The sequence below is a fragment of the Aphelocoma coerulescens genome, unplaced genomic scaffold (genome assembly GCF_041296385.1).
Source record: "Aphelocoma coerulescens isolate FSJ_1873_10779 unplaced genomic scaffold, UR_Acoe_1.0 HiC_scaffold_105, whole genome shotgun sequence".
NCBI classification, from domain to species: Eukaryota; Metazoa; Chordata; class Aves; order Passeriformes; family Corvidae; genus Aphelocoma; species Aphelocoma coerulescens.
In genome coordinates this window covers 790,315-798,807 of record NW_027183467.1, presented here as the reverse complement: position 1 = coordinate 798,807, position 8,493 = coordinate 790,315, and the positions used below count along the sequence as shown (strand labels likewise).

The following is an 8,493-nucleotide window of genomic DNA, read 5'->3' as shown; positions in this document are numbered from 1 at the left end:
GAGACTGGAAGGGTGCCCTCCCTCTGGTCTCACTTTGTTGGGATGAGGCAGTGATGCCTTAGGTTTTAACTTTCATATTTTTCAAATCCTGTACTGCCTGGTGTGTAACTCTGAAGTTTCTTGTAGCCTGTTGACTTCTGCTCTCTCACGCTAGGGAGACATAACAAAGCCTCTCCAGGCCTGCTCTCTAATGACACTCAGACCATCTTAGGCCCAAAAGTATAAACTAAAAGCTTCTAAAGGGGAGGCAACCTTGGGGAAATGACAACATTAACTGAAGCTTTAATTGAAGAATTTATGCCGATAAGCAAATGAACCAAACTTACAAAAGTGTGAAGAACTCATGACCTGTTGTCCATCTTGGGGTCCCTCTTGGCAGTAGCCTCTGGCTACCCTGGGTGTACCTTTGAAAGCCTTTCAAATAAATACCTACCTTTATTCCCTTATTCTTGTCTAGTCTCTGTTTTTAGGTGGCCTCTCAAGGCAACTGCGATTCCACAGTTGTGGAGACCAGAACCGCCCCCAGGATCCCAACACTGCCTGACAGCGCTCCGGACACTGGGACGGTTGTGCGTCCGAGTCTCGACCACAGTGCTACTGCTTCGTTTGCTCATAGACACACCCAGAGCTCACTGTTAAGCCCAGATGGTCTCTGGTTCTGCCCTCTTCCTGATTCCGTGCAGGGATGGAGCACTGCTATTCTTTCAGGAAGCTGTTCTTGAAAATTTCCAGCATTCCAAGCTCCTTTCCCTTCTGTGGAGGCTTGCCACGGAATGCCTCACAGCTGCCTCCGGAGCATACTCCTGTTGGCTGTTCTAAAATCCAGGGCCTTCAGGGTGCTCAGCAAGACCTTGAACTCCACAGTGTTGTGGAACCGGACCTCCAGGACGGGGACCTTTCCAGCCTGAGCTGCCCTCATTCCTCTGTGTCCCTGCACAAAACATGGCACGGTGTGGATACAAAAATGCTGCTAGCAAGGATTTTCTTGCTATTTTCTAAGCCCGGGACCGACTCTTCTCTCTCACAGAAGAGGTAGCAGAGTTATGTAAACAACCAAACACCTGCAGCCTTGAAGAGTCTTGTTTATAGTACAGTAGAAAATATTTTGACAATGGATATTTTAGGATTTTAGCCAATCACCCCAAGGGGTGGCTGATCTTTTGTCCAATTAGACTATGAAGAAAAAAGTCTATAAAAGAGTTTGTAAAATAATTAAATAAATCAATCTTGCTGCACAATTCCTGCCTGCTGGATCTTCTCTCCTCCCTACGGCTGCGGGACACGGTGATATACCCTAGGGTTGCAGTAATAGCATGGAAGAGAGTGGCAGGAGGGGCCTGTGTGTCCCAGGGCTCAGATTTTGCACCGCTTCAGCACCACAGAGATGCAGGTCAAGTGAAGAAATCAAACTGTTTATTAATAGAAGGTGAAGCGAAGGGGATGAGCTGGGAGGAAAAAAGGGGATGGGCAGGGTCTGAGGGCTGGAGGGATGGAGCTGTCAAAAGGGAGGGAGAGGGCAGGAGCTATGGGAGCTTTCCACAGGCTCAGCTGTGACCAGCATCAGCTGTGCCTGGAGGTCCAGCTGCTCTACTCTAGTCTCCAGATGGTCTCATCTTCCATGATATCTGGGGGTCTTAAAGGGACTCTGGTTCTTCTGAGCCAGCACATGAATGTAGTTCAGCAGCTCTTTTGCTGAATATTTCCTGAACTATGATGTTTGTCTGGGAAGGGCTGTCGTCTCTCCTCAGGGCTTGAAGGGCTGGAAGAAACAGGAACAGAGCCACGGTCAGAGCCTGGATCTGCGGGAATCCAAGCAGACCTTCCTGCCAGGGCCATCTCACCCAGCTCCTGCGATGGCCAGAAGACAGCAGGGGCCAACGAGATCAGCCAGAAGGTGCTGGCCATGAACCTCCCCACCGTGTCCCTGAAATCTCTCTGTGCTCTGCCCACGTCACCCCGACTCCACACATGGAGCAAAGCCCCCCACAGCCAGGGCAGGGATTGCAGCTCCCGACCCAGGCATTGCAGCTCCCCCCGCCAGCCCCCGCTGACAGCCGGCTGCCCTCACTCACCCTCGCAGAGGAGCTGGAGCTCTTCCTGCTGGCCCCTCAGGTGCCGCCCGGCGATGCCTGGGAACACAGAGCCTGTCACGGCCCCAGCGGCACAGCTCCCTGACAGCGGCGCTGCCAGCCCTGCGGCCACACGCTCTCCTCGCCCCGGCAGGGCTCAGCCCGGGCCCTCGCCGCATCCCGACGCCCGAGGGCACGGCTGCGAGAGGGCAGTGGCAGCCCCGAGGCCAGCCGGGGCTCCACGGCCCCGGGCCCGGATCCCGCTGCCGGGGCAGCAGCCGGGGCAGGGGCCGAGCTGCGGCGGGGCGGGGAGGGGATGGGAGGGTCCCCGGGCTCGTGGCTCACCAATGAACCTGATGGCCGCCTCTCTCAGGGACTCCTGTGGGCTCTCCACGAACGGCAGGGCCTGTCGCAGGCGCTCGGCCGCTCGGCTCCTGTCCTCTGCCAGCTGGAGAGAGCGCCAGGAGGGAAGGGTTGGCGCGGGCTCAGCCCCTTGGCCGGGCGCTCCCTGCGCCCAGCCCAGGCCTCCCCTGCCCGCACAGCCCTGAGACCCGGCCAGCAGCTGCTGGCGCCGGGCTCTGGAGGGGGCCGAGGGCCGGGTGCTGCCCGGGGAGCCGCGGTGCCGCCCCGCCCCACAGCGCAGCGGGGCCGGGGCTCCACCGGCACCCGGCTCGGGGCCAGAGGAGCCTGGAGAAGAGCCTGAGCATCCTGGGGAAGGGAGCAGCGTGTGGGGCGCAGGCTGGCGCCCCTGGGTGCAGCACTGGGCAGGGGCACAGCTGCCAGCCCCACACACTGGGCACCAGGGGCAGGGGGCTTCTCCAGGCTCAGCTTGGGCTTCCAGGCAGTCCTTACCAGGCACTCGGCAAACTTCAATCTCTGTTTCTTCTTCAGCAGCTGCTCGAGATCCCTCCTCTTCAGGAACTTGGCTGCACAAATCAGCGTTTCACGAGAAGCCTGGAGAGCAGCAGAGACCCAGAGATGGCACCACAGCCCAGGGCACAGGACCCGCGTCCCTGTGCCAAGGCTGGGAGGAGGCTGCAGCCCAGGAGGCACCAGGGCTGGAGGCAGCTGAGCCCCCTCCCAGGGATGCAGCAGCATCACACAAAACCTTACCTTTGCCACACGCAAGTTCTCATCATCCCAGTAGATTAGAAGTGGGTACAGGCTCTGGTTCACAATCGTCTTCAGGGGCTTTTTTCCCTCATCCACTACCAATTCCATCACCTTGGAGAAGAGGTGAATGGAGAGGAGCTGCACATGGCTGTTGTCCTGGAGGAAAGGAAACCAACTTGATGCCATGATGATTTTTTGCCTTTTCTTTCATACCCCGTTTATATACCTTTTTATAGCTTTTTGTATTCTTAGTGTTTTTTAGCCTACATTCTTATTTTGTTAAGCTAGGAGACTAAACATCTTAGAAACCCCAGACCCCAAGGTCCTCTCCAGAACACATTTTGTAAACTAAGATAGGACCATCCAGGGGGAAGGTTCCCTGGGGAGGGGGGCTCACTTGAACCTCTCACTGGGGAATCTTTGATAGATATGCTAATTAGTAAGATCTATAATGTTATACCCGATGTATCGTGTGTGTGCATTGCGGGGTGCATTTCAGCCCATTCCACCTGGGTGTGGTGCACCTAAGGATCCTTATAATAAATACAGAGGTAAAAGCCCTTTCTCCCTTCTAACCGTGTTTGACTCTTGATTTTAAGACCAGGAAAAGGCATCAAACTACTCCAGGCCCATCTAGGCAAAGGCCTGAAAATGCAAAAGGCACAATATTTCTGGGCAGCACACAGTGCCTATGGCTGGGGGCACAGAGCCTTACATTATCAAAGACTGGCAGGAGAGCCTCAGCCAGTTTTGGGGTGGTGATGCTGGATACCAGGATGTCTTTGTTCTCGAGCACATTCATGAACACAGAGAGGGACATCCTGACCACCTCTCCATCTGCATTGCCCAGCAGCTCTATGAGCCATTGAGACAGGCTGCACATTCTCCTGGCCTGTGTGGAACACAAGGCTGTGCTGTGAAGCCATGAACAGCTGCACTGCCTACACCACCCTGGCCCTGCGACCCCACCCTGCTGCCGCAGGGCCCAGAGGCCAAAGGCCTGTCCCGAAGCACTCAGGCAGCTGAGCCGGGAGGCAGGAGAGCTGGGAGCAGCTGCCTCAGCTCCTGAAGCCCAGCCAAGCCCATGTGACTGCTTTCCCCAGCGCAGCTTCAGCCACTGCTGCCTTCTCACCATTGTGGGATCCTTGCTGAGCACCACGAGGCCTCTGAGTGCCAGGCGACATCTCTGCCTGCAGTCGCTCAGCAGGTACCTGGACATCATCTCCAGGATGCTGTCACCATATTTACTTAAGTCCAGGCACTTGAGGACCTGAAAGGCACAGGGCAGTGACAGGGGAGCCGGCTGGCAGGAGCCCGGAACCGCCCAGGGCTGGGCCCAGGCAGCAGCACAGGGTGTGGGCACTGTCCCAGGCAGCTGTGGCTACGAGAGGGCAGAGAGCTGGGAGGCAGCTCAGCGAGGCTGTGCTGGCCATCGGGCTCACCTCCACAAGGAATGCCAGGAAGGGCAAATCCCAGTGTGGCTCATCCCTGCTGAGTGGTTTGAGCAGGTGGAATGCAATGTGGCAACAGAAGGGGATCAAGACATGGCGCATCTCTCTGGTAGGGGGAAAAAGGCACCAAGACCCTGAGCCAGGGGGCAAACCTCTCCCAGGACTGACTCACACAGGTCTGGTCTTCCCCACCACGTTGCAAGGCGACCTGGGTGCTCTGGGAGGCAGCTCCTTCTGGGCAACCTCCCCTTCCAGCCTTTTCCAGTCTGCTTGGCTGTCCCTCGGTGACGAGGCCCCACAGGGACTGTGTGGGGCACCTCGGGCACAGGGCACAAGTGCCGGGGGCACTGGGGAGAAGTGGCCAGTCTCACCTGGCCAGCAGACCCACTGCATAGTGCTAGGTGTCAGCAGCGTCTCCCAGCCATGCTTGTGCTCCATAGCCACCAGCTCTTTGTCACACCGCAGTCGACAGAGCAGAGCCTTCATGCGCCTTCCAGGGGCTTTCCATCACAGGATGCTTTCCATCACAACCTGCACTGTCTTGCAGCCTGGACCCTGCACACAAAAGCACGGTGCTCTGCACCTTCATTCTTGGCCTAAGCGAAGAGCCGAGGAGACAAATAGAGGCGATTTCATTCTCCTGGAGTGGGAAACTCCCAACTAATACTGGCACAGCACACTGTGCTGGCAAAGCAGCCGTCCACCGCACTGCTTCTTGGATCACAAAGCTCTTGCCAGACACTTTTCTTGTCAGCTCTATCAGTCATGTAGACTGATTTGAAAGAGAGACATTTGTGACTACGTCTAGAACACATCGGTGACAGGACACGAAGCTTGCTCTGAACTCTCCCGGTACACACACGACAGCCTCGCAAGGACCGAAGATGCCGATTGAAGTCTCGCACTGAAAAAGGGGTCACGACAAAACCGTGTTCTTCATCACCCCTTCTCGTGGCCCAGATCGGGCTGCTGTGTTAGAAGACCTGCACGTTCCAGGACTGGGCCAGCAAGTGCTTCTCCCCGGCACAGTTCTCTGCGTGACAGAGTGCACTCTGCGAAACCGAAAGGGTATCCTTGGACATCGAGCTGAGGAAAGACCGGGCACAGCACACTGTGGGTGTGCGTGGCACACTCGCGAAGAAGCTGCCAAGTGGAATGCCGTAGCTGGGTTTCTCTTCTGCCCAGACAACGTAAGGCGAAGAAGGAAGCCGAAGAGCCCCGGCCCTGGGTGTGCAGCGCACCCAATTACAGAATGTCCTTTGCTGCTCCAGAAAGTAAGGCGCAGCCATTGCACTTTGTCACATGGTGTGGAGATAAGCACTTGCTCAATGCTTCAGGGTTGCAGGGTCCATGCAGCTGGAGCTCACCCAGAAGGCCGCGTCAAAGCAGAAGGCCATCCTAAAGTACCCCTTCTCCAAGCAGCCTTCAAAAAGCGCACCTAGCACCGTGCCTTTGTACCTTTCTTCTAAGACAGATGTCCACCTCCTTGTGGCTCTCACAGCTCCGCTGCCAGCCTCTGGTAGCTGCTCGCATGCAGAATGGCTGGAGAAGTCAAAGCCAGTGCTGGCCAGCGCCTTTGCCTTCCGCACGTAAGGCACATCTGACTGGCTGGTACCCTACCTTGGCTTGCTTACTACTTTTTCCTGGACTTCTAGGACGTTTTGTTTAAGGCAGCAGAACCTGAAGGTCTCTGGGCAGGCAAGATTCAACACGCTGCTCACAAGACCCTTCACCTTTCAAATTCGAAAGCCATAATTAGCAGCACGATCCAGGCACCACAAGATTTCCCATGCACGGAGAGCAACGGTTGCTGGATAAGCCCTTCTCCTTGCAGCTTTTCGGCTCCATTCCTCGGCATTGGTCTCCACTCCTTTCTTCTCAGCTCTTAGTACATTCAGAGCACAGAAGTGTGTTTGGTGTGTGGCTGACGTGCGGCAAGGGGAAGGTGCAGACCAGCACTGCCTTTTTCTTCTAGAGCCGTTTTTAAAGGAGCAGCTGCTGGACACTTGCAAGGGAGCTGCGAGAGTGAGAACTGTGACGGCACGTCTGTGTGGGAAGAAAGGTACAGAGGCGTGGTGTGGTAGGTGCAGTTTCACGGCTGCTAAGAAAAGCAGTTTAGGAAAGCCTTCTGTTTTGCCACTTGCTTCTCTGTGCAGATCTAGCCACTTGGCAACATTGAAGGTGTGTGAAAGTGCATGTCTCCAGTTTGTTTGAGGGAATGCAAAGGGCTACGAATTCTATGCTGCGCAAGTGAGAGCATTCTCACCTGACACTGTGTACAAAGTTTCATGTGGACTTTTGCAATCCCGTCACTGGGCTTTGAACGAGACCTAGTGACAGCTGGCAAGGAATGAGCGGAGACCGATGCTGAGGTTTCTTCTGCACGTTATGCACGTCCAACTGGCCAGTGCACTCCATGCCTCCCTTCTCTGCTGCATCCCACCATACTGTTTTCTGAAACTCAGAAGGTAAACGCGAGTGCTTCCACACAGAGGTGCAAGAGGAATAGGCCGCAGCACAAGCAACTGCCTCTCTCTGAATGCTGTAACGTGAATTCGAGAGGCTGGATAGTGACGGCCACCCTCGTCTTGCAAGCCCATACCATATGCAACACAAGGCCGGTGCTCTGCAGCTTCACTCTTCGCCTTTGCTAAACATGCTGTAGCTTTGTTCTCCCGGGGGTGAACAGTCGTCTCCTTCTCCCATGGAACACTGCGCCAGTAGCGAACCACTCCAGCATGCTGTTGCTGCTGCAGCTGCTTCTGCTGCTGCCGCTGTCAAAATACGCCTGGGCCGTGCATCCTTCCTTCTAAGCGCTATGTAGCACCACATTGTGCCTCTCTTATCGTCTGAATCGAAACGGAAAGCTTTTCGTCTACGTCTCGCACAGAGAGATTTGGTGACAAGATACTTTCCCTTTACAGACTCACAGATCTAGCCGCTTGGACTCTGCAGCTCTGGTGAATGAATGTGCATGTCTCCATTTTTTTTGAGGGAATGCAAGGGCTGCGAATTCTGTGTCATGCCAGCGAGAGCATTCTCAGCTGTCACTGTCTGTGTACAAGGTTATATGTGGACTTCTGCAATCCTGTCACTGGGCTTCGAACGATACTTAGTGACAGCTGGCAAGGAATGAGCGGAGACCGATGCCGAGGCTTCTATCTGAAAAGCTGCGAGGAGAAGGCCTTATCCAGCAACCGTTGCTTTTCTGGCACGGGAATTCTTTTGGCACCTGGATCGTGCTTCTAATTACAGCTTTTGAATGGAAAGGAGAGGTGTCTTGTGAGCAGCGTGTTGAATCTCTCTTGCCCAGAGACCTTCAGCATCTGCTGCCTTCAACAAAACGTCCTAGAAGAAAAGAGGCAGTGCTGGCCATCCTGTTTCTTACACAGCTTGGAACTGCACAACACACGTGTGTACCATACTTCTTGATTTCAGCTGCACGTGCCGTTTGGTTTTTGCTCCCTCCCTGACTCCAACTCCATGATTTTCATTTGGAAACAGTAGACCGGGTTTCACAGTCACTTCGAAGGGGAGCAACACCACGCGAACTGGGGCGATGAGCTTTCCTTTCAAACTAAATGTATGATCTAATTTTCCTTTTAATCCTGCAGCACTTTTGACCCTGAACCTACCAGATCCAGTGTCAATATTGGCCACAAAAGGGGCCTGCACAGCAAGCTGTTGCTGACTCCACATTTAACTCATATTCTCTGAAAAGCAACGCATCTCCTGGAGTTATGCACTTTCCTGCTCAGCTACGTGTCCCATCACTTTTCTTCTCTCTTGCAGAGCCCAGCTTCAAAGCTCACTACATCCAGTAGTACCAATGTGCCTAGAGGAAAAAGTAAGCACTGGCC

General features: G+C 54.8%; 1 protein-coding gene across 1 annotated transcript; it reads right to left on the bottom strand.

Moving 5' to 3' along the window:
* Positions 1-1,437: 1,437 nt before the first annotated feature.
* Positions 1,438-5,119, bottom strand: LOC138100553 (uncharacterized). Its single transcript, XM_068998420.1, has 8 exons — positions 5,022-5,119; positions 4,625-4,739; positions 4,315-4,452; positions 3,183-3,338; positions 2,922-3,023; positions 2,415-2,517; positions 2,073-2,129; positions 1,438-1,759 (listed from the first exon to the last, which is right to left on the bottom strand). The coding sequence occupies exons 1-8, from the start codon at positions 5,117-5,119 to the stop codon at positions 1,635-1,637; spliced, it is 894 nt and encodes a 297-aa protein (XP_068854521.1). The 3' UTR covers positions 1,438-1,634.
* Positions 5,120-8,493: the final 3,374 nt, after the last annotated feature.

Excerpts from the sequence above, each read along its gene's own strand:
- LOC138100553 (XM_068998420.1), bottom strand. The coding sequence starts at position 5,119 with ATGAAGGCTCTGCTCTGTCGACTGCGGTGTGACAAAGAGCTGGTGGCT. Across the intron at positions 4,740-5,021 it reads CTGACACCTAGCACTATGCA|AGAGATGCGCCATGTCTTGA; the intron begins GTGGGTCTGCTG and ends TCCCCCTACCAG. Across the intron at positions 2,130-2,414 it reads GGCGGCCATCAGGTTCATTG|GCATCGCCGGGCGGCACCTG; the intron begins GTGAGCCACGAG and ends CTGTGTTCCCAG.